Below are 26,218 nucleotides of genomic sequence, written 5' to 3'. Positions count from 1 at the left end.
AATAAAATGTTATTCAATTTAGTATCTCACGTTCATATATAATTTTTCAATAAGACTACGAGTTTTTAAAATATTAAGATAAAACATACAAAAACGATAATTCTCCCTTATGAATTTTCAATTCTTCATTACTTCAGCAACGAAGTGAAAAACGAAAAAAATGAGACGAGATTTATTTCAAAAGCTTTTATGTTTTCTGATGCTTATATAATATTTAAAGGACCATGGACTTGGTGACGCCGATTTGGTCAGTTTTCGAAATCGTGGTGAATGAAGTCAATTTCTTTACATCTTTTGACTATAGGCCAGTGCAATTATCTAGAGAACAATTAAAAATTTATTAAGAAAAGAATTGTTAACAAGAATTGGTCTTATTCGACCAGTATGCTCTGTGTCACTTGGCGGTCGATGCGTGGGCTCTTACAATTAAAATAAAATACTTATATTTTGCAGGCTGGTTATTGACTTTATGCTACAATATATTTTCACTTTTACCAAGGGATTTGAGAAAAATTTTGATTTTCGACCCGCCTTAAAATATACATGTGTATTAATTTACTTTTATCATTTTCAATTTCCTGTTGTTTTTCTGTGTTTAAAAATACACAAATGGGCGACTATTGACAAACGTTGATTGTGAAAAAAATCCGATGTCATTTCATAGACAGCTGTTATGTTTGACATTTCATTATTGATTGTTGTCTACTTGGCATTATTTGCTTTTAAATATTTTACATAATTTGTGTACTCCAACTAATGAAATGAAGACCGAAATGTTTCGAATAGAGCCAAGGGTTTGAATTAAAAACAAATAAATTTCTTAGAAAAATCGTTATTTATATAAACTACTTTAAGCCATAGATAAAAATTAGCAATGATAAGTACGCCAATTTTCTGGATGCTGCTACCCAAATAAAATAGATCAACACTAAACTGTCTGGATTTTGTTTTTGTAGAATATAAACCCCTACCATGCAAATGCTCCTCAGTTCAGTATTTTTTTGCTCTACATCAAGTGTGTGTTTCTCGAATTGTGCTTACAATAATTAAGAGCTTTAAATTCAAAATGCGCAAAAACATAGGTAACTACTGAAATTTTTAATAATTTTTTTTTTATTTGCAACGCTGTAAGTGAAAGAATTTCATTAAATGGCATAACTACACAAATATTCGATTGATTCTAAATTATAACATTCTACAAGCTTTTTCCTGTGAACCCCTTTAAAATACTAAACAGTTTATTTATTGATATATGTATGTATGTTTTATAGTTTATTTTAATTTTATATGAAAAGGCCATGTTTTTGTGATTTTCGGAGTAATATCGCTTTTTCTAAGGAACTATTGCAAGAAAAAAGCTGCTTGCTTGAAGTTTGTTAGTTAGAAGGAAGGAAGAGAAATAAAATTGAACGCACTTTTAGAAAACAGGTAGCTAACTCAGTAGTGCAATAAATATGTGTATTTTTGCCTTATAGGTAGTGAAAAATTAATAAAAAATTTTGGTCGTGATTGGGTTAATTTATTTTTAAGGTCTTTGTTTTGCATAATATGATTTTGAAAGTCTTTTTAATTTCTCGCACAGAAAGTGTTGGTTCAACCTTTAGATTTAACTCTTTATTTTTCTACTAAGCTCCGAAAATTGGTATTTAGCTTCTAGCTCTTTTTTTAACTCTTTCCAAAATTATCTAGCACTTTTTTAGCTCCACAAAGTTTTAGTTGCATTTGGTAATATATTAAACTTAAAAATTTGTAATTTCATTGTACAAGTGTTGACTAAAATTTATTTGGCTTTGGTGAACTCAGCCTACCTGCATGTTATTCTATTTCGATAGATACTTAGAAAAAGTCCTTGGGCAAGTAAGTCGATTAGTTTCTACTACGTGCGCGGGGGCACACAAACTATACCGGGCAGTAATTCGAGCTCCGATAAGCTCAGACGGTGTATTCTCTCTCAGTCGGCCACGGTTGGAAATGAAAGCCAAAACTTAAGCGTTGATAAAACTACGAATTCCGAAAGGCAGTGGAAAAATATACATTTGTATTCACGGGCAAATACAGACTCCACCATAAACTCTTGGATCTAGGTTAAAGAATTCAAAAATTAATTGGAAGAAAATCCTCTTTCTGAACGCGTGGATCTTGTTTTTACCTTACTAATTTTACCTTAAGGAGAGAAGGAAATAAAAATATAATATAATATATATATAAGTGTTATAAGTGCCGTAGCAATGAATTCGAAATATAGCACTTTATTTTGGTTTTAAAAGTTTTTTTCAGTACTTAAATTTACAAAATTCGTTATTTTTATTAAAATTGTGGAAAATTTAAAAGCAACTTTACGTCTATAAATGCTCAACTTTAAAAGAAAATAGCTCTTCATTTTAGCTACTATGTTTTAGTATAATTTAGCTCTTTTTTTCTACCGATTTAGCTCCAAACGATATGTTTTTCTGGCAATACTGGTTCGAATGTTGACTACAGTAAGCATCAGTACTAAACAAGTACATGTATGTATGTATATAGACGTTAAGAAATGTTAAAAATAAATTACACTGCATTAATTTGCCTCCGCAACTTGCAGTTTAATCAATGGGGCGCCTTATTTGCTAGTTCTTATATTTTCCCTAACAAGCACAATTAATCGGGTCAGAGGTTTCCATTTAAATTGCTAATGGAAATCGACAATACAACAATGAGTCACAAGCAATATTTAAAGTGTCAGTGTAAAAATTTGTCAACGGAAGTGGCTTGAAATATGACAGAGTTTCATTGTACGAGTACTAGTAAAATAATAATTAATTTGAGAATTTCAATTCTTCATTCTGACAATACACAAACATTTCATCACTGCACTTACTTCAATATAATTTGTATGTATTAATTTTAACTTTACGAAATGTCGCTGTAACACTTTACTTTTGATGGTTCAGAGAAATTCATAAAAAAAAATAGTTCATGGCATGTTTTGAGTAATATCCCTGCAGGAAATTTAATTAATTTGAAGGCATTTTATAAACTACTTTTTTTTTCAATGATAACTAATTGAAACTCCCACTTTTTTCCCTGCAACGAACTCATTTATTTAACATGGCGTTGTTCTAGGAAGCAGTCAATTGACTTTTCCTGCATATATTTTCAACTACTTTAAAATTAATTTGGCTTAAAAAACTTCAAAGTCAGTTTGTTTCGTTTGAATGCGCTTTCGTTCTGCGCTTCACAGATGCTTTTGTCATATTTAAAAGACGAAAAAAAAGATGTATTAACATTTTCATATGTTTTCTCTGTTGGGACTCGAACCCGGACCTTCTGGAGGCTAACAAGTAACAGCAAGCATCTCTGCACGCTCAGCTACAGCCAGACATATAAATGTGCTTTCAAATGTTCAATTTGAATTGTGTGCAATCAGCAATTCGACTGGCCAACTCTGCATTTAATTTCAACTACTTAAAAATGCATTTGGTTTAAACCACTTTAAAGTCAGTATGTTTCTTTTCGTTCCAAAACTAGTCCTGAGGGGACCTTCATCTTCCCCTATCATATATTTTTCACAGATGTTCCCCCACAAAGCTTTGCCTTTATCTAATACAGTCGACTATTATATACACGACATTGTGAAGTGATTCTGATGGAATTGCGAAAGCTCATCGACCACAAAGAAGGCCTTCATTTTCAAAACCCTTGTTTGACATGTCTGTTGTTTTCAAAAATTCTTGAACTTTGCCCCCTGTGCGACAGCTTTAACCGTCTCCAATCGGGACCAAAATTTATATGTGATATCTTCGACTATAGTGGCATCGACGCAGGGGTTGAGGCTAAGGAAATCTAATGTCAAAAATTGATTACTACATTTAGCCATATGTATGTATGTCCATCTTTATATGCCATAGAAGGGTAAGCGGGCTTCATTATCAAGTTCAAGTGCTTGAACCCGAATACAACAGTCTTTGGCTATACAGCCAAGAGGTTGCGAACTTCCTCACCCAAAATTAATGACGAAGTCTTTTGAATACTCTCGGCATGACCAATCAAGTTAGGGTTCCCTGACTTTCGGTTTATATCGGTATGAAGATGATGATATTGCTGATAAACTCTGTAAGAAAGGAGCATCAACTAATTTTACAGGAGCGGGGATTTTTTATGTTATGTATTTATATTAGGGTGATCAAAATTATTTTTCCAGCAATCCAGCAGAATTGAAGAATATCGAAAAAAAGGTGGCTCGTATTTTTATTTCGAAATCGGTTAACATTTAACCGTGCCGAGGCACAGTGGTCTTAATAGAGAATCTAGCAGGACAAAACGATTTCAACGGCTTTGCGTTGATGAATTTGTAAACCACTTCGTATCTGCTAGTTTATGGGGCCAATGATTACAAATCTTCAGTCAGTCAATATGGCGGATCAATTTTTAAAAATGTATTGAATTCACTCGAAACTGGTTGCTCGGCGGCATTTGCGATCGCTTATTATGAATCTGATTGTGAATTTTTAGAATTAAAAATGGCGGCTCCAATATGGCGGAGTTAATTTTTTAATTGCTCAAAACTTGTTACTCTGGGGGTTTTGGTAGTATTGAGGAGTTTTTATAGTAGCTGATTACGAATCTGAAAGCAGGTTTCAAAAATTTCAAATTACGGCTCCAATATGAAAAGTTATTGGGGCTTTGCAGTTTTTCATATATGTTTTTTATATGTTATAAAATCATACATAATGAATATTTTACCACCTTTCGGAAATCTTCAGCCAATAAATACAACATGCATATTTAACTTTAAAATTTGACTAACTACTTTTTCAAAACCGATAATGTTTGTTATACATTCCAAATGAAATAAGTACACACTAGGGTGGTTCAAAAATGCATGAGAAATAATAAAGTCGGAATTTTTATGCCATCGCCAAATAGGATTGTTCTATACCGAAAAAATATACCGCTCAAAGCGCCCAAAGTTTTCGTAGAAATGGTATAGAATTCTTGAAAATCAATATTTTTCGATCTGCAATGGAGGGTAAATAAAAAATCTTTAGAATTTAAAAATGGTTAAATAAAAAATTGGGTGTTGTTGTTGGAAATCTCCTGAAGAGAACCAGAGTTTTCCGATCGAATAATATTGATTTTCAAGAATTGTATACAATTTCCACGAAAAGTTGTTTTTTCTCCATATAAAGTACATGAAAAACTTTGAGCGCTGTAAGCGACCTCAAAATATTTTCTTATTTCAAAATAAAAAAAATAGTGGTCAATTTTTTGCCGACACAGAACAATCCTAGGAGGTAAAAGCATTCAAATTCCGACTTTACTTATTTAGGACCTCCCTAGTACTCACCACATCAACCGTTGCGATTCTCCTACTGGGATGACAGCGTTCATGTACATAAGTGCCTTAGTAGGTGTGACAATTGAATTCTAGTTTATTGGATTTTGCAACGCGAAATTCTATGCTTCGTCGAATCGGTGGTACATGTTTATATACACACACATATACATACATACATATATATGAATGTACATACATATGTAAGTACGTATACATATGTGTAAACATTGTCGAATGTGTGAATATGCATACCATAATTTCAAAAGTGTTGTTGACGTTATTTTCCCTATCCCCCTATCCATATGGAATATGTATTCATAAAATTACTTTATAACTACAAATAAACGAATATTGTATATACATATACTGTAGGTATGTATGTACACATGTACATGAGCATGCCTCAATATGAACTCATTGTCAAGTGGAAGTGACACAGTTGACAGACGTGCCATTTTCAATGAATAGTTTACAGTTTTTATTTTTAGTAGCAACTTGTTTTGACCCTTGACTTTTGCTGTAGAAAACACAAAGTAATTTTCACTGAACATTTTAGATACGATCTAACATTTGTTTGAATAGCTTAAGTTGTTATAAATAAATATGTTGCATGTACATACTTGCATATTGTCATAAGAGTTAACTACTGGGATTGAAAATAAAAATGTTGCTGCTGATCACGATAATTAAGTCAGATTTGGAAGAGCTCTTTATAGATGTTAAACACGACAATCCGACGGATTTAAAAAAAAAAACATATCGGGTGAAATTTTTTCCAAACTTTTTTTTTTTGCAGAAATGCTCTTAGTGCAACAATATACATTTTTGTATCAAAGAGAAAATTTTGAAAAAAAAACTCGCTTACATTTTTTGACGGCTAGAGCGCGATATGTAAGCCAAATGGCATCTCTTAACATTTTTTATTATCTAAATCTTGTCCGGAAGTTTAGTTTTGTTATAATAGTACCCGCACATATTTAATTGGATTGTATTATATGCTTAAATGCTTATCTACACTTAACTAATATGCTTCCTTTCTCTCTTATCTATCGTCATAATGACCTTGAGCACACCCAATAAACCACACTTGTTCGGTGTTGCTGAATTTGTGGCTATGTGAGAGTAGTCACATCGCGAGAAACGCACACCTCTTATGTATGTACCTACATACATATGTATGTAATTAACTAGCAGTTAATTAAGTACGCTTTCCTGCAGTAGATTACTCATCAAACCAACTGACAATATTGACATTATACTAGCGCACATATGAAAATGCAATTGACCGTACCGGATAAGATTAAGCGTATTTTTACTACGGTACTTATTTTTGCCTATATCTTATATCTATCTAAAAATATCTGTTGTTTTTCAACAATTAACACTTGCGAAATTTGATGTATTTTTAAGTGATTTTCTAAAAGTGTTCGTATAGGTGTATTTTGGTTCAATGTTGTGTGATAGTGCCTTTTTAATGATAAATTGCAGTAGACTACGAAGTTGTGTGTGTTTTTGACTACATTGCTTGATCCTTTAGTCGCCAAAAAATTTTTGGTAAATAGACTTGATTATATTGGGGCTATAAAGCTGCATACTCAAAAATGTTCTAACTATTCGAATTTAAAAATTTAAATTTGGATGAAAATTTCTTGCACTTTTTAAATTTTTTATAAAGTTTGAAACTGTGAGTTACATGGTTTTGGTCAAAGCTTGGACATTACTTTTATAGAAAAATAACAAAACAAAAATTGCTCAAAAACATTACGAATATTTAAAAAAAAATCAGTACGTGGTTAAATAAATAACTGGGTATTATTATTGGAGCTCTCCTGAAAAGAAACGTAGTTTTCCGAACGAAAAATATTGATTTTTAAGAATTCTATACCATTTCTACGAAAAGTAGTTTTTTCCCATATAAACTGTTTGAGCGACTAAAATTTCAAGGCTTTTTAAGCCCCTCAAGTGCCAAAGAAAATTTATTTTTGGTTTGTTGTGTTTAACAATAAAAGTTTTTTGAATATTAATCAAAACTTAAAAATAAATAAAAAAAATAAAAAAAATAGATAGAAATAAATAAATAAAAAATAAAATAAATAATTTCAGGTGGTACAAATATATCATATTTTTTTAAATCTTTGCTCCGCATGGAATAGAGGAAAATAATTTCGGCTTAAAAAATTTACCACCTTCGCGCAACACCTCAAAAATATGTGGTTACAATTCTAAAAACTAAAAGTGCGAGTAAATATTTTTTGATTTCAAATTAAAAGATAGGGGTATGTTTTTTGGTATCGAACAATCCCAGGGGTTGAGAGGATATAAATCCCGACGTTACTTTTTCACATGCATTTTTGGGCCACCACGTACATTCTTTACGGGGTCATAAGTCAAACACAAATCGTGTACAAAAAGCTGTCAAATCCATTAAATGACAGCAAAAAAAAAAATATTTCATAAACTCTCTAATTATCTCGTATGAAAATTAAGTTATCATTCAAAGACTCAGAAGTATGTACATTGAGGCGCCTTACCAAAGAAAGTGGCGGTTTTTCCACCGGAAACATAAAATCTATATATATAATACGCGAAAGCATTTTTTATGCAGCATAAAAGATCTGCACCGTTTGTTTGATTTTCAAAAATGTCAAATTAAAGCGCTTGGCCTGTAGAAGGGCAAACTGGTTTTATTTTTTCGAAAAGAGTTGCCACCTGATAAAAAATTGCATTCAAATAATTTAATAATCAATGCCAACAACAGATGCACACCGTTCGTTCGTTTTTTTTTAATGAGGTATCAAATTGAAGGGATGGACCTGTTGATGTGCGACAAGGTTTTATTTTTTCCAAAAGGAGATGCCACCTGTTAAAAAATGTAATTCAAATAATTTAAATCAATTATTAAAAATGTGGGTATCAATCGAATTAAAAAGGCTTTATTAAGAATGAATTAAGGGAATTAGGTAGTTGAAGTTGTATGAAATAAAACGAAATAGTGCTAAGAAATCTTGATATAGTTTTAACATTAGAATTTTTTTGATGTTCTGAGTAGGGTTGCCAGCTGTCAAAAATATTAAATTCAAATTATTTAATAAGCTAATTAAATTAATAGAAGATATGAATAAATCAAAATGGGTTCGATAAAGATTTACTCGGAACTGTATTTAGGAGACATGCCACGTGGTTAAAATATCAAATTCAATTTAAGACATTAATTAATGGAATTTTGTGTCACAACAGAAGAGGTTTAGGACGGAAGAGGTTTAGGACGGAAGAGGTTTAAAAAGATTTGAGTTTGAAAATACTTTCAAAGAGAGTTGCCACCTGTTTGAAAAGTCCAACTTATTTAACTTATATATATTATACTTTTCGAAAAAATATAAAGATTTATGTAAGTTAGACCGATTTGCAATTTAAAACTTAAGCTTTTCCATCATCAGAGGTGATTAAAAAAAATAAATTGATAATTTTATTTACAAAAAAACTTGGATTTTGGTACTTTCAAATACGGCCAGTGTCACGTAAATCTTAACATTTGTCAGAAATATTTGACCCAAGTCTTATAACCTTATTTATAAAAAATAAAGTAATTTTACAAAAAGTTTATAAATTGAAAAATGTATGAAAACGTCAATGTATAAAGCTTTTTAAATCTACTTTATTTTTATGAATATGGCCCTTAAAACATAAAAATTTCGTGACGCCGATGGAAAACTAGTACAGATTTTTCTCTTATGGAGAGTGATGCACTCTAATGTGAGTGAATATATAGCACATGCTTATGAAAGTAAACTTATATGCATTTATATCCATACTTCAAAGGAGGTAATAAATAAAAGGTTACGAAAAAAGTACTTCATGTGCTTATCTTATCACCTACTCGCATTTGTCAAAAAAAGACCACCGATACTATGGACTTTTGTTCCTATACTATTTAGTTCGTAGTCAATTATTTTTTTATTTGCTCAAATATTTAAATTCTCATACATTTAGCATTTTAATTTTCAAGTCCCAGTGGACTCTATTTGCAATACATATTTACATATATGGATTTTGTGTAACTAAGTGAGCACATACAAACGCGAATACAGAATTACATTTGTAGATATGTATTTAGTCCCTGCTATAGGGGCCTTCACACGCCACCCGGTATCCGTATCAGTTGAGACAGACCTTATCAGACCTTTTTGTGCGTGCATGGGTATGTGTGTGTGTGTATGGCATACGTGTGTGGAAGGGAACCAGCCTAGGGGACAGCCGTAAATGATGGCACTCGAATTAAAACCAGCATTTTTATACGTACAAAGCTGATAAGATGGAAGCTAATGCAGATGTACATATGTACATATATACTTGTAGCTATTGGGCCACATGAAAAGTCGCTGCACATTTTTGTCTCTATGTAGTGTTGATGCCCATGCATCTGGCAACACTAATGCAATTGCGTCAAACTGACGTGTGTTTGACAGGTGCCATTTCAGGCTACATTTTTAATGAAGATAGTTTAGTAATTCGTCGGCCCTGCAAAAAGTTGCATGGATTTGATGTTTAAAAAAGCTAGCCGACCAAAGAGCCACTAGCCACCGATTGGTGGGCTCCCAAGCATTTAGTCGTATATTTGACAGTGCAGGACATCGGCAGAGAAGATGCTCCATGATTTCACTGGCCTACCGCTCACGATATTTCCTGTACCTGGTGGCCGATATGTGCTTGTTTAAAATTTATTTTTAACATAGAAAAACATTTTTTTTCAAATATTTACCCAAAAATCCGCAAGAGTTTTCAAATGACCCAATATATAGACATGCACATATGCATAAATAGATAAAGTTTGATTGATAGAAATTAAATATGGAAGAATTGCGACGAGAAGTGGGCGGAGAGTGCTAAGAGATAACAATTTAACAAGTATTTCGATTCATTCAGTAATAACTTTTATATGTATGTATCCATGTACATATGTATGCATGTATGTAGAATGCCCGTACTGGGTGGAAAATAATGGAACAAGGAAAAAAAGTAAATAGAATAAAATTATACAACGGTAATGAACTGTAATCAAACGAAAGAAAAAAAAAACAAACAGCAAAAGTAACATAGCGAAATTGACAATAAAGATAACTCAATATTAAGGCGTGCTTTTTATAAACTTACAAATACGTATATGTATGTTAAAGAAGTAAATAAATTGAAATGCATATACAAACTACTCGCATAAGTATGTATGTACATACATAGGTATGTATTTATAAGTGTTTGGGCAAGGCGTATGTATGTATGATTGTACTTTAAGTATGGCTGTATTTATCTGTCTAGGCATTGCAATGTGAAGTCGACATTCATTCACTTATAAGTACATACATATGTACGTACATAAATATTTATATGTGCCATAAAATTATACACAGATTTACAACTATACAAACACATGCATGTACATATATGCTAGCTATAATTAAATTCATTCATTCAAAATGACAGTAGTTAAGGCATATTCATACAGCTGTTTGTAAGCAAACGAACGAAGAGCATTGCCTTAATGAATTTAAAATGATAACTAACTTATATTTATTTTAGTATAGACAACAGAGAAAATGTCAGTGTATATGTATTAAAAAATGTATATATTGAAATATATTTTCACCACGACAGCAATGGTCAATTAAGCGATAATATCAGGTGGCTAGGGGGCGCGGATCCCCAGTGGGAAGTACAATAATTTTTACCCATCTCCCCAAACCCCATCCCCCCCCCCTTATATATGGAGGAATTTTTGCTATGTAATTTTTCGCAACTGATCAAATATTTTCATTAAAAAGTTATTATAGCTCTGAGGCAGAGTAGTCTTGGTATATTTAAGATTCTTTGCATGGTGAGATAAACTTCAAATATTATCGTAGAAACAGCCAAAAGAAAAACATTTTCCACCTTGCACTAACAACAACAATGACGCTCGCACAACCACACTATCAACATGACTAAAATCCTACTCCTCTTTTTCCTACACGATGGTGCAGAAGATAGAGTTCATTGTCAAGATTTAAGCATCAGTTTCTCAGAGCAAGAGAGAGAAAGAGTAGGTTAGGTTGGTGTGGCAACTCTCTTAGAGCTTGCAGGACCCTTGTGGTACCACTTCTTCCTAGACTCTCCCTACCGGGCTCCCTACACCAGATAATTCCGTAAGAGAGCTAAAGAAGTGCCTACCTAAAAAGCCTTCCCTGCTATTGGTCACAGTTGGGCAGCTGCTGAAAAGAATTGCTCGGCGGTTTCTTCTTCTCGAAGAGAGCCTACCAAATAGCTAATTACCGGTTGCATAAGCCGAGACCATCGGAATATCCCCTCTTGAAAGGCTGATCAACTCCCCCGTCCTTTTCTTTTCTTACAAGTGCCCTCCTCTAGCCATGGCCAGTTGGCTTCTTGAATCATGGGTATATTTACCAATTTTACCTCTGCTTTCACTTAGAGGGAAATTGGCGCTTTTCTTGGCTAGCTCATCGGGCCTGCAATTTCCTTTGTACAAATAATTCCAGTCTTAATTCTGACAGGCTTGGATCCATCCGTGTAAAATTAAATTCCCCCTTCTCCATGGTCTCCGTGTTTGCCATTCTACTCTTGACGAAATGATCGTCTTAAATAGTCTATAGAAAATTATTCACAGATGGAGCGAAACTGGAAGGTAAGGTTGGTGGTGGGGTCTTCTGTCGAAAGCTTTCCATCAGCACTAAGTTCAGGCTCCCGGACTTCTGCAATGTATTCCAGGCGGAAGTGACTGCTATCAAAGAGGGGGTGGATTCATTGCTCCGAAGGGCTATGCCAGTCAAGGAGGTGTGCATTTATTCTGATAGCCAAGCGGGCTTTGAGTAGGCTGTAGGTGCGCTCTAACTTGGTTAAGGAATATCTGCTCTCTCTTTCGGTCGCGTCAGAATACTTCTGCATTAGACTTATGTATATGGGTACCGGATCACATTGCGACATTGCGGAGAACTGTGTCGCAGACGAATTGGTCAGGCCACTCGTAAAACGTTATCGCAAGGTCTTTCTGGCCGGGGTTCGTAGGCACTCCTCACACTCACAAAGCGACAGCTCTCACTTTTGGTATTCACACAGTAAGGCTGAGCATACTACCGGACCCCGTATGTTGCAGTTGCCTGGAAGATGACGAGGTGGAATCACATGAACACTACCCTTTTAGGTGCCCAGCGTTTACGAGGCTAAGGTTGAAGTTCTTTGCTTGTCACATCCTTATAACCCCGAAGAGCTCTGGGGCACTGAGATTAGCCTGAATTGTAAACACATAAGTATTGGATGCCGTTCAGAATGTTCACGCGGGGCTGTCACCTAACCTAATCCAATCTAATATTCATTAAAATTTAACAGTATTTAGTTGGTTTTCAATGACCCACAATCACAAACTAAATGAAGTAATTGCTTAAAGTTGGGTAGTGGTCTATTAACAGAGTGTAGTTGCAGTGTTGCAATTAAAATTGCCACAGGGATATTCAAAAAGTCACAAACTTATCAGACTACCCTGGTAAAAAGAAATAAAAAGTTAAGAATTCAATTATCTACATTAGATCGAACGGCACATATTCGCCCATGGATTTTTTCCCAAAAGAAGAAACTATTTATCTGATTTGCGGTGATGAAGCGAACCCCTGCATACATTCTTTGTTCACTTCCATGTTATTACGCCAAAGGTTCATACATCTTGGAGAAAAACTTTCGTTTCAAACCTAATAAATTTGGTATACTATTAGTATCTGTTATTTGAGAGGATTTTAACGAAAGTTCAGAGCAAAAAAAAAAATCTCGAAAAAAAAACTATTTTTCCATTGCTGTCCAAAATTTTGGCACTGCCAACTAAATGGGTACGGAAATCGAGTCAAGAACTGCCTGCGGTTTTGTTAAGCAGAGAAACAGCAGCTAACGGCATACTTTCCCTATTTTATTCAACTTGACTGCTTTACATGACCTAATTTGCATTCCAACATACTTCTAAAAGAAAACACATACATCAATTAAAAAAGAATTATTTTTCCCTACTCAAACATTCGTTTACATGCATTGTTACATGTCTTGTAAACCTGCTGAGTATTGATTTATTATACTCATTGAAAAGAAAAATCTTAGCTTAACCTCAAAAAATCATACAGATTTACAAGCATAAAGTAACAATAATACCTATACATATGTATATGTATGTATACGCGCATGTCCAGCAGGCCAGGCAATAGGCTCGTGGAACTTGTCAAAGTGCTGTGATATCAAAAATTTCAACAAAAAAAAAAAAAAAAAACAATTAAAAAATTAAGTTCGAAAAGAATGTGTGGAGAAGTGAAAAAGGAATTTACTAATAAGTATTACTTGCCAGTGCTGTGTTTACATCTGCCGAATACCTGCAAAGGTTAATGACACAGCCCTGGCTGCTCGCTCACTGCACACCTTATCGCCGTCGTTCAGTTTTGCTCCGATGCAATGCACCCAAAAACTATACAAAACAACGGTTGCGTGTGTGTATGCACGCAATGAAATGCAGACGCAAAGGTTTGACCGAAAACCAATATTCAATCACGCGCATAAAAAAACCTAAAAAAAAAGAGTAAACAAGTACGAGAAGGGATAGGCGTAGGGAAATGTCAGTATAAAATTGTTTCAGTAGAAAAGTGTGGCACGCCATCTTAGATACATATTGAGAGGTGTTTGCTGAGCATATTTTGGTCAAACAACAAAACATTAATGACTGATAATGCCATGATCATGTTTTTCAGTTGCTTGAAAGTATTTCACTATGGCCTGACTACTACTGATATGTAGGCACATACATAGGTATGCTTGTACATTAGAACGTACCACCTTACAAGCAAACCAAAAGAAGTTCGCCATACACCCCGAGTGTAAGATAATTATGCAAGGCAATTTCGAAAAAAAAAATGTTTTTTTTTTGGCCGAACATATTGGTCACGTTTTTACATTTTTACGTGTCACTTACATTCAGAATTAAAAATATTTTTGTGGAAGAATTCCTACTGGAATTTTCTAAATATTTTCTTAAAGCGCAATGAGTCAACGACTTAGCGTAAACGTAGGTTGAAGTACGTAGCAGCTTATCAAATTTAATGTTGTACCTCCATGCGGTGGCGAGTTTTCGTTAACACGCGAATCCCATAAGGTAGATCATGCCTACGTCAACCTACATACGTCTACGCTACGTCGTTGACTATTCGCGCTTTTAGCTAAAGTTGAAAGATTTTTTGCGAGCTTTAATTTACTGACATTAGGGTGGTACGTTGGAGTGTTAAGAACTGACATATATTAGAACGTTGTTCTTGAAGTCAATGAACTTTGTAACAAGAAAACTTCCTCCTCGAGACAAGGGCATCAATATACAGTAGACGCTCACAAATTAGAACCACTTTGTTTTTAGGGTGATTCTAATTTCTGAAAAATTCTAATTCCTGGACGTTTTTTTATTTCAATAAAACCTTAAAATTTAAGTCAATTTGCATTGAAAAACTACAATGAAATTTTGTCTTACTAAATTTTATTCATAAAAACGAGAAAACATAAGGTAACAATCCAATATACATATATGTATTTATGCGCTAAGTCAAAAAAAGGTCCAAAAAACAAAAACTCCAATTACAGTAAATATATTTTTTTTATCAAAAATACATAAGAGATCGATAAATATACATTAAAACAGCCAAAAATTAATCAAAAACTTCGTAACTAATTTGCAGGCATGTAGTCTGTTATTGCTGTTTGCTTCTTCCTTTTATTTGTTTCTGCAATAACAATCTCATTGCGAAGAGCTAGCAGATTGCTTGTGTGCTTTGCGGAAAACGATTCGCTATAAGTACACCATTTTATTAAATTATTGACGCTTTCAATGGCTGTAGAAGTAGAGACAACTGGTAAGACCTCCCGGTCATCAAATTCGCTGCTACCTGAAGACTCATCATCGCTATTGAGATCATGTGCAGGGTCGTCATCAAGCACATCATTGTTCCATATTTCAATTTCTGGTATGCTAATGTTATTAGTTGGCTCTATTTCTGTTAAAAGTGCTTGAGCTGCCTGAAGAGCTCCATTGCAGTCTTGATCTTTTTGCAGTAGCTGTGCTAGTGGCACATCATCGTCATCACTTTCATACTGATCAGAGTCCCAGTTGTTCAACTTTGACCAGGACTTTTTTATTACTCTTTCTGGAACATCATACCAAGCTTGCTTTAATAGCATGATTGCATTTCGAATTGAAAAGGATTTCAAGCGAACCTTGAGGTCACCTACTTCAGCAATTAATTGAGAAAGAAGCATACTTCTGTAGTTTAGCTTGGTTAACTTAATAGGATTCTGATCCATTGGTTGTAAAGTTGCTGTTACATTTGGTGGAAAGAAAAATGCAATTATATTTCCATCGTCGCTTTGAAGTTTCTCAATTGGTGCATGAGCAGAGCAGTTGTCAATTAGCAAAATTGCCTTCGGAGGCAAATTATTTTCCTGAGAGAAACGAATCACCTGTGAATTGAAAATATTTTGGAATTACTGAACCTAAAAACAAAGTTTTTTCTTACCTCATGAATAAATATCTTGTGAAACCAATCATGAAAAATCCGAGATGTCATCCAAGCATTTTTTGAAAAGTTGTAATGGAGTGGATTATTGAATCCTTTTCCAATTACTAATGGCATTAATTTATGTGATCCATCAGCATTTACACCAAGTAACACTGAAATTCGTTCCTTCTGGATTTTATACCCGGGGGCGGTTTTCTCGAAAAGAGAGACGTATGTTTTGTCAGGTAAACAACGGTAAAATAATCCGGTTTCATCTACATTATATATTTGTGACTCCATTAGCCCCATCTCATCGACTTTTGCACGAAATCTGTGAATAAACGGGGTGACTGAAGCAACATCACTAGAGAGAATCTCGCCACAAATTTTTAAAAAACGTATTCCGTGTCGTTTTTTAAATTTGCTAAACCATCCATCACTTGCGCTAAATGTACTTTCATCTTTATCGGGATATTCCACTTTGAATATTTGTTTGGCTTTCTCCTTTAGTATTGGCCCAGTTAATGTACACTTTTTTTCGCGTTGATTTAAAAACCACTTATAAAGACTTGCTTCCATTTTTGGATATTCAGCGATATGCAATGATTTTTTGTTAGCCTTATGATAGGTATTAGAAACAGCGCTTAAAATTGATGATTTCATAGATTTGATATAGGTGATTGCAGATGGCGCCACATCAAATTCTAGGGCTAACCGCTTCCCTTGAATACCTTGGTCAAGCTTTTCCAAGATCTGCACTTTGGTTTCCAAAGACAAAGTATTTTTCTTACGTTTATTTGGCATTTCAACGAACGACTTTTACTTTTAAGCAAACAATGCCGAAACACGTGCACGCGGATCGAATTTCAAACAAAAACTAACAAAAACTGTACAGATAGCGACGAAAATCCAACGACTAACGAGCGTAACATGAATAAATTGGGGATTCCCCTTTTTATATCTATTTTGCAACAAAAAAACAAAATACGCTCTGAAATTAGAATTTTCGATTCTAATTTCAGAGCGTGTAATGTATTCAAAAAGTTGATTCTAATTTCTGGAAATTCTAATTACTAAGAGTTCTAATTTGTGAGCGTCTACTGTATTATACTTTAATATCCGACTATAAATCCCGAAATTTGAGGAAAAATGTAAAACGGCGACCCCTACGTTCGGTTGAAAAAAAACAAATGTTGAATTGCCTTCGTATCGAAATACTTCCTTAGAAAGCTTTAACTTTTTGACATTAAGGTGGTACGTTAGGGGGATAAGAAATTAGATCTGAAGAGTAAGCACTGAAACGGCACTATTAAAAAAAAAGCTAAAATTGTGCGAATGCAGTTAGTTTTAAGGCTTAGTTGAATTATTTCAATGCCAAAAAATAGCGAATTTTACTACAAAACAATTTTGCTGATAGTTGAAAACCCAATTTCAAAACTTGACTAAAGAAACTTTAAAATTTTTTGGGAATCGACTGAGAGTGCATATGGTCCCCTCTTGGTCATAAATGTCCTATGCTCCCTTCTATGCACTACGGCCTCACACTTCAAAAGGAGGTGTAATGGAGCCTCCTTGGCAGCGTCACAGAAGCGACATAGGTCACTAGAAAAGATTCCTAAATTATTAAAGTGTTGTGTTCTCTTAACCTGAAGTGGCCCATCAAAATACCTGTAATTATCCTTAGTTTCTCCTTAGGAAGGCCTGTGAGTATCCTGTATCTTTTTGGAATGTACCCTCCTAGTTAGCTTGACGAAGTCACATGGTATTACGCCAATGCAATTCCCTTAGCGTGGTGTTTTCATTCTTGAGCGTTTATTTTATTGTGTTGGGACCAATTGGAAGAGAGGGCTCCGGTCCTATCAGGGTCGAGGCAGCAGCCTGTCTGACCAGATGGTCTGCTTCTTCATTACCTTCGACTCCCATATGTCCTGGTAGCCATAGCAATTGGAGGGTATTATTATCAGCCAGAGCATTACGACTCTCTACACACTCCAGAACCATCGAGGACTTGATCTCGAGTGATGAGAGAGCATTGAATGGCGCCTGGCTATGGCTTAAAATTAACACACAGACTGATGGCATACACTTCTGCTTGGAAGATGGTGGGGAAGGTTTCCATGAGCACCGAAAGCTTCAGTCTAGGACCATAAACACCTGCTGCTGTCTTCTTAGGAGTTTCAGAGCCTGGGCGTGTCTCTCAATGATTGAAGTACTCCAGGCCGCCTTTCTGTATGTTTCAACATTATGGTTTCTTTTGAAAACCACTACTTTATACATGTCGTCCCTGGGGAGAAGAACTAGAGGGAGGTGGTAGTCCAGCCTGTCCCGGTTAGTGGGTGACAAAACCTTACCTTGGCTAAAGCCTTCTCTCGCAAAATTAAAGAGAGTCCGCTTTGCAGCTGGTTCAACTGATAGATGCAGTAGCTCAAGTTCCAGCATTACCTACAGGGCTGCCGTCGGACATGTGCGCACGGCCCCCGTAATTCAAACATCTAAGGATCCTTGGAGCACAACCCCAGGATTTACCCGCTAGACGTTTACACACCATCTGCGCTCTCGTAGCCCTGGAGGTGACCGCTTCGACGTGAGTCCTCTACAGGAGTTTGGAATCCAGGAAAAGTCCCAGATACTTACCTTCTGTAGCGACGCCGAGTGGTATATTCGTTATTTTGTTTTTAGTCGATCAGCAAGAAGTCTTTGTATAGGGGATTTTGTCTTGGAATATTATCAGGAAATGATGTGGAATTGATCCACGGTTTCGCCTTGCCTCCACAACGTCATTTTTTCGTCTGAATTACTACACGTATACTTGTTTTTCTGGGAAGACGAAGTCTTGATAATTTAGAAGACCTTAGGTTAGAGGAAACACATTCCCAGCTTCGTAATAGACAATGACTGCTGAAAATAATCGAATATAACCTACCGTCCCAGCAGCCTTGTCAATGATAAAAATTCCATCAGTACGACAAATCTAAAATTATTCACAATCGAAGCGTGTGGTGCCCTATTTCAATCACGCATACTAAGTAATTTTATTTCCTGACATTAACACCTCAGCATACCTTGCAGCATTTATACTTCCGCACCGGAAATGCGCATTTTTTTATCAAATACGTACACAAATGTGTCCACCTTTTGATTTAACCAACTAAAAAATAAATAAAAAATATTTGCTTACCTTGCAACACCACAACACGACAACCATCCTGCTTCAAGCGCCGATACAAAATATTTATAGTAGCATCCGCAACGACATTATTGCCGCGTGGGCCGCCGCACATCATATCCAAACCACATCCGGCGCCGCCGCCGCCACCGCCACCAAGCGCTTCGCCAGTTCCTCCAGCCCCAGTTGAGGTATGCGTCTGGAGTACTGGCTGCTCCTGCATGCCGGCATCATTATATAATACGAATAGGCTCACTTTGTAACCCTTCTGTACGCGTTCTTTCAAATCGGTTGACTTAATTGTTGATAACAAATCGATTTTACCGAGCGCTAAGCGGCGCAACATAATGCTTGGTATGAAGAAATTCACTGCTGAACGGATGCGCGATTCGCTAAATTCGTGGGAGCTGCGACAATCCAAAAGGATTAATTTTTGTGCCAGCAGCGACGAGAGCGGGTGCGTATGGCTGTGTTGTTGTTGTTGCGATGAAGCGGATATGGAGCGCAACTCAGCCTGCAGCCATTCCTTTGTAATGCACTCAAATTCGGTTTCCGGCATAGTGGCGTTAATTTAAATGTGTTAAGTGGGGAAAAATTTTGTGTAAATAATATTTTGGAATTTGTGTGAGTTTTTTTTCAGTTAACAGTGATTTCTGAGTGCCTGTAAGGATTCCTTTAAGCTTTTAAAGATTTTTAAGGATGTGTTTTTTTCGTGTGTTCTGTACTAAACGTTTTTTTTTATATCATAATTTTTTTTTGTTTTACAAATAATTTTACACCGCACACGCGCTTTATTCTGCTTTACGCCGCACTAATTTCCGATACGTTACTCAGAGTTGCGCACCGCTGCAATACTGACGCATCGCGTGATCGTCATTCGTTTCGTTCACTTTGTTTGCACTGCACTGTATGCCAAGAATTTCGCTTGCAGTTGCCCGATTGCACTTATTTGCGCTCTTTGCTGTTGCTGATATTTTTTTTTGAGTTTTTTTTATGTACACGTTTTTGTCTTGTATTTTTATTTTTTGCGTATAGCGCTTGCACTCGTATCTGTTGCTTCTATTTTTTTTGCTATACTCATGTGGTGGCCATAACTTATGGTTTATTTTGGTAGCCTTCTATCTCACTTAAATTCATCAACGATTTGTCATTTTCTAATTTCTAAACAAAAAATTCTGCACACTGTGCCTCTTGGTCGGACAAATCTTTCGTATGTATGCAGTTGTTGCTCGAACGCATCGACTTGTCAACAGCACATCTCTGCCAACAGCATCATCCTCCTCATTGACAACGCATTCAATTACTCATGCAGCTCATGTAATGGCTTTTGGTTGATGCAATAACGGCCAAAGCAACCCAAGCGACCAGCGCGGAACACTAATCAACACAGCGAAGGCGTTCACCGCCTCTCAAACTGTTCGCAATTTACTTTATTTTAACTTGGAAATATGTTTCTTGTGTTTTTGCTTGAGTTTGACTGCCTAGTTCTGCTTTTTCAATTTCAATTTTCCGCAAACTGTTTTTCTTGTTTTTTTTTGTTTAATGTTTTCACTTCCTTCCGCTTTTGCTATATATATATTTTTTTTTTTTAGCTATAACTAACTCACTAAACTACCAACGGCAAAACACTTTTCATTTTCTACTCTGTGGTTCATCTTAGCATTTTTTACACTTCTGCTTTGCTTCTCACCTTTGCTTTGGAGATTTACATCTTTGTAATGTATTTTTTTCTCCTTCTGCAATGCATCAAAAGTAAGCGTTTGCTGTTTTATTCACTTGCACATTTCCTGCCGTTCATTCAATAGTTTTACTTTTTTAACTATCTACTTTTATTAACTAATTCACGCGCAAAGTCAGCACTCCACTTGCGTTTTTTGTTCAGCGTTTTATACCTCAACTAAATTATGATTTTCTTATAATAACTTCAGCACATTGAATATGAGAGAAACATACAGAAAAAAAGTAGAAAATCGACTACAGCGCGCAACACGGATACACTAGCACGTTTGAGCGTCAAGAAAACACGACCAGCTACGATGGCTGAAACGTTCCGAATGTGTACAACGACAAAGCCAACAGCATTCGAAACGCCAGCCAAGTGGATTCCACGCTGCAAAATCACAGTAGAATAATAAGAAACAACAAAAAAAAAAACACAGCGCACACACACACTTGCAGTATTCAGCTCTCCCCCACTGCTGGTGCTTGTTCTTATAATGCCTCTGCTGCTTCTCATCTCGGAGGCCACGTTTGTATGTATGCACATATGTCCGTATAAATGTGGTGGTACATATACAACCCTGCCGTGAAAATCTCTAATTCTGAACTGGTGTGCTTCTAGCACATTTAGACCCAGTACTGGTTCGTGATAAATCTTTTTTGCATGTAAACAACTGACGAATTTAACATGGCGATGTCCTAGAAAGTGTCAATAGCGCCCGCTGCATCCCTTTTTCGATAGTTCCGAACTAGTCTTAAATTCCATAGTCCCGAAACCAGTTCTAAAATCGGCAGACGAAAGAAAAAAGTATCATTATTTTTCAGTCATTTTGGTTCTTCCGTGTGTGCGGTTTTAAATTATTTTCAAAGAAATATGATTTCGATTTGAAATTAAATTTGTTTGAATGATTGTAAGAAATGTACGTTTACATACCTTTGGCTGTAGGTGAGTTTGCAGAGGTGCTTGCTGTTAAAATGTTAACTAAAATTTTTCTTTTGTATTGCCAAGCTATGAAAAACCATAACCGAAAACCCGCCAAGCACATATCTATGTAAAGTACACAATCACTATCGGACCGGTTCGTTTTTGGCGATAAATATCTAGTACGGAACTAGAAATTTGATTCACTAGTTCGCGGTTTCTCTTCAGGGATATCTGGTAGTATGCGGTAGGAGAAATTTGCTTGCACACTTGTACGACTGATTGATGGAGAGCGAGAGCGTCAGTGCCAGAAAGAGATGGAGCGCGCACCAAAGTTGGAGCGCAGTATGAATGTACATACTTATATGTTTTGGAAGATAGTTGCGCGCCAGTAACGCGCTAGTAGTGTGCTAATATTATGCTTAGTACAGAGAGGGAGCCTATACGTTTTCGATTTTTTAACAATTGTTAAAGTATGTGTGTGTTTGTGAATGGTATGTGTGGGTGAGCGCAAGAGGTTTTATTGTTCGGAGCAGAGATGGAAAATTTAATTTTCAACTCGTACCTAATTTTAATAAAGACAAACGTTAAACATGATGCAAGATCCGTCTATACCACGAAGAACCTCTTCGGGCCATTCGAGACCATATATTTAAATAATATCGTTAGAAAGCGGTCTTCATGAGATATTGCTTTTCGGGCAATCGCAGCAAATTCGAAGCCCCTAGCCTTTCAGCGCAACTTTTTGCAAATTGGAGAAAAAAGCAAAGTTTTTTAAGTAAACGAATGTTTGTTAGATGTCTTCCTCGTTGGCCACCAGACCCATTCGCTTTGCTTCCATATCCAAATTGGAAAATGCACAACAGACTTCGCGGGTCAGTTCTGCAGCTCTTAATATCTTCCCCAACATGAGATTAAAGAAATCACATGAAAGGGAGTCGCCCTTTTGAAACCCTGTTTGGTGGCAAACGGCTCGTAGAGGTCTTTCCCAATGCTGACGGAGCTGGTGGTATTGGGGATGCCGAATTCAGACATTGTGGCATATGGGCAACTCCTTTTACTGCTATCGAAAGCGGCTTTGAAGTTCACAAATAGGTGCTGAGTTTCGATCCTTTTCGCGCGGATCCAAAATTTTGCATATTGTGAATACCTGGTCTATGGTGGATTTGGTCTAAAGCCACACTATAAGGCCCAATCAGTTCATTGACGGTGGGCTTCAGTCGTTCACACAATACGCTCTAATAGACTTTGTAGCCTTCTGGCTGAACCCGCGGTAGTTTCCGCGAATGGCGCGTTCGCCTTCCTTGTGGATTCGGCAAAGTACACTTAAATTCCAGTCGTCTGTCAAGCGTTCACCTGCCATATTCTGCATAAGAGTTGATGCATTTGGTTTCTCGTTTTTCGATCTGAAGGCAGCTACGTAGCTTGATGGATCGTTTTATGCCTATACCTAGTACACCATACTACCCTTTTCGGGCCACAGCGAAGTCGATCAGCATCATTTCATTGTCTGACATTTCATCGTGTAGGCTGCATTTTCCTACGGTGTTTCCAAAGATCTATTCCTTGCCCAACCTGGCATTGAAGTCGCCTAGCGCGATTTTGATATCCTGGCGGGGACAGCGCTCGTACGTGCACTCTAAGCGCTCATAGCAGAGATCCTTGGTTTCCTCGTCCTTCTCTTCCATCGGAGCATGGGCGAAGATGAGCGAGAAGTTGAAGAATCTCGCTTTGATGCCTAGACGCTGGTCCACCGGGGTGAACGACAGTACTCGGCGAGGGAGTCACTCTCCCACCACAAATCCAACACCGAATTTGCTTTCGTTTACAGCGCAGCTGTATTAGACGTCGCAAGGCCCCAGTCATTTGTTGTCTTGTCCCTTCCAATGCATTTCTTGTATGGAGGTGACGTCAGCTTTTGTCCTTACGAGGGCATCAACCAGCCGGGCAGAGCCACGTTGCCCATCAAGGATTCGGACCTCCCAGGTGTATGCCATCAAATCGTAGTTCTTTAAACGTTTGCCGTGGCCGTCATCAAAACGGTGGCGGGGGGACGGGGGTCTTATCCGAGACTTTGTGTTGGTTCTTAACTGGAAGCAGGTTTTGCGAGGCGGGTCCCAAACCCAGCGCACAACCCATTTCGCAGCCGAATACACGTTTATGTAGCGAGCCGCTTGCTCTAAGACCGACACCCGCTTGCAGCCACACCTGCTGATGAACAGACGCTGCATACTGAGCCCTCAAACCGAATAAGTGGTCCCTTTCCTTCTGCCGTGACCAAAGGCTCCACTCGGATTGGTTACCGCATCTCGCACATGGGTTGCTCACGTTGCCCAGAGTGCGCGAACGGGTACGCAAGAGTCAGTCTTGAGTATAACCCTGCAACTGTAACTGCATATTCAGCACAACGACTATACCCAGTTCACTCCATTGTATGGCGCACAGGCGAATTCATATAAGGGGGTAGAGGTAGTACAAAAACAAAAACTAACATGTATTTTGTTTTTGCTCTCGGTATAAAATTGTCATATTTCAGCTATTCTTCGTTCAAGGAGGAAGAGGGAAAGAAAATGCCAACACTCTTCCTTTCGCACTCACTTATAAGGGGTTTTGACATATGTGTACCAAGGCGAATTAGAGCAGCTGTTCCTGCAACACCGCCTTATATGAATTCGCCTTGATGGCACATTAACGTGGGAAATGTTTGGCAAAAGTGGAAAGGTTTTAATATCATTCGAGAGTACAATTCCATACAAGTTTTGTGTTAATATTCGTGTACGCGGTATTCCTACACCAGCTTTATAAGGAAGTACACATAGTCAAGCATAAAAATGCATCGATTGCGTTGATGACTAAGCATAGAAGCAGCTATCTGCGCTTAGTTCTCAAATGAAAAAGGCAATGGATAAAGCTTTTCGATATAACCTTAACCAAAAAAGGATTGTAAGTTATGCCAATAAAAGAAAGTATGTATTGTATTCTTTTTATTTTGGACCACATTTAGATGTATGTACCTAACATATGTATGAATTAAAAAGGTACAATATACTTACTTGTCCATCACTGGTTGAGAACATATCTTAACTTAGAAAGGTGAGTGAGAGTGAGGGAGTTTTACCAAGTGCTCATACATGTCTTTAATAATCAAATTGAATGTCTTTTAGCAAAACATAATTAAAGCAGGACACTTTCTCATCAAAGTAATGTATTAAAAATGTATTAAATTCAATTAAAAACAATATTCAAGAATTTAAAATCTTGTATTGTTTTTCGAGTGGAGGAGACTGTTCTGGAGAAGCTGTTCTCAATTATGATGTACTTAGTTAAAGATATTTCTCATATGCCCCCACTATATATAGTCACATCTATAGTATGCATAAATATATTTGTATTAAGTTGCGAATCTTCTTGGAATATTCAATACAGATATGCATTTGTATAGCCCTGCATACTTATGTATGTATGTGCATATATACTCGTTTTTATTTAGGTATGTATGTACTTATATACATAGAGCAATTATGTTCTCTAAAGTAAAACTATAAGGCAGTTTCCCAAAGTTTCAATACTTTTTTTAGTAGGCTTAACTTAACTAAGTATAGTATAAATAACTGGCGGAACTTTGCAAAATAAAGAGACAATTCGCAAAAGTTTTTTGGGCCCGAGGACCAAAATTTTGAGGATCTTTGACTCGAGGACAAAGCAAAAAGAAGTGAATGTTATGTTGCTGTTATGATGCTGATTAAACCCAAGACATATTCAACAAGGTAGAAGTGACAACAAAATTAAGCTTCGAAATTACTTATACCTTGTTGAATATGCCTTGATTAAACAATTACTCCCGATTTGCTTCAGGTGTAGGAAAGAGCTTATTCCGTTTAATTTGATCCTAAGGAAATTCAGTTATTTAATAAATAAATGCTCCAAGATTCAATGACCAAAAATTTATTATTCTTTAATGATCCAAGAACTATGTGTTTAGGTATGTACAAAATGTAATTCTCCAAAAACAAAATTTATCAGACACGAAAAATTTATGGCCAGTTTTCAAATGGCCAAATATGTGTTCCAATTTTTAAATGACCAAACAATTGAGTCTAGTTTTTAATGACCATAAATACATGTTCTGTTTTTCTGTGACCAAACATTTATGTCCAATTTCTAAATAAGCGTAAGTTTAAATTCAGTTTTAAACAAACAAACATTTATGTCCAGTTTTCAAGTGATGATAAATGGCCAAAAATTTACATATATCCAGTTTTCAAGTGGCCAAAAATTGCTTTCACTTTGTAAATTAGCAAAAATGTGTGTACGTTCAGTTTTCAAATGACCAAACATCTATTTCCAATTTCTAAATAAGCTAAAATTTGTATTCACTTTTAAAATTACCTAAAACTTATTTTCACTTTGTAAATTACAAAAAATGTACATATAATCAAATGAGAAACTCATGTCCAGTTTTGAAATGGCCACTCAATGTATGTCCATATATCCAGTTTTCAAATTGCCAGACATTTCAGTTCAGCTCGTAAATTACCGAA

At 36.1% G+C, this 26,218-nt stretch overlaps 1 protein-coding gene across 1 annotated transcript in view; it reads right to left on the bottom strand.

Annotated features, from left to right (window-relative positions):
• LOC118739090 (dual specificity protein phosphatase Mpk3-like) overlaps window positions 1-21,099 on the bottom strand; it is a 109,377-nt gene extending 88,278 nt beyond the window's left edge. The window contains exon 1 of the mRNA XM_036470217.1: window positions 19,049-21,099. Coding sequence (XP_036326110.1) covers window positions 19,049-19,595 — 547 coding nt within the window. The 5' untranslated portion in view covers window positions 19,596-21,099. The remainder of the gene's footprint in view (window positions 1-19,048) is intronic.
• Window positions 21,100-26,218: the final 5,119 nt, after the last annotated feature.

Source organism: Rhagoletis pomonella, unplaced genomic scaffold (assembly GCF_013731165.1).
Source record: "Rhagoletis pomonella isolate Grant_MI unplaced genomic scaffold, Rhpom_1.0 Rhpom_scaffold_00005, whole genome shotgun sequence".
NCBI classification, from domain to species: Eukaryota; Metazoa; Arthropoda; class Insecta; order Diptera; family Tephritidae; genus Rhagoletis; species Rhagoletis pomonella.
The sequence above is the reverse complement of the archived record's forward strand: the minus strand, read 5'-3'. Positions and strand labels throughout refer to the sequence as shown.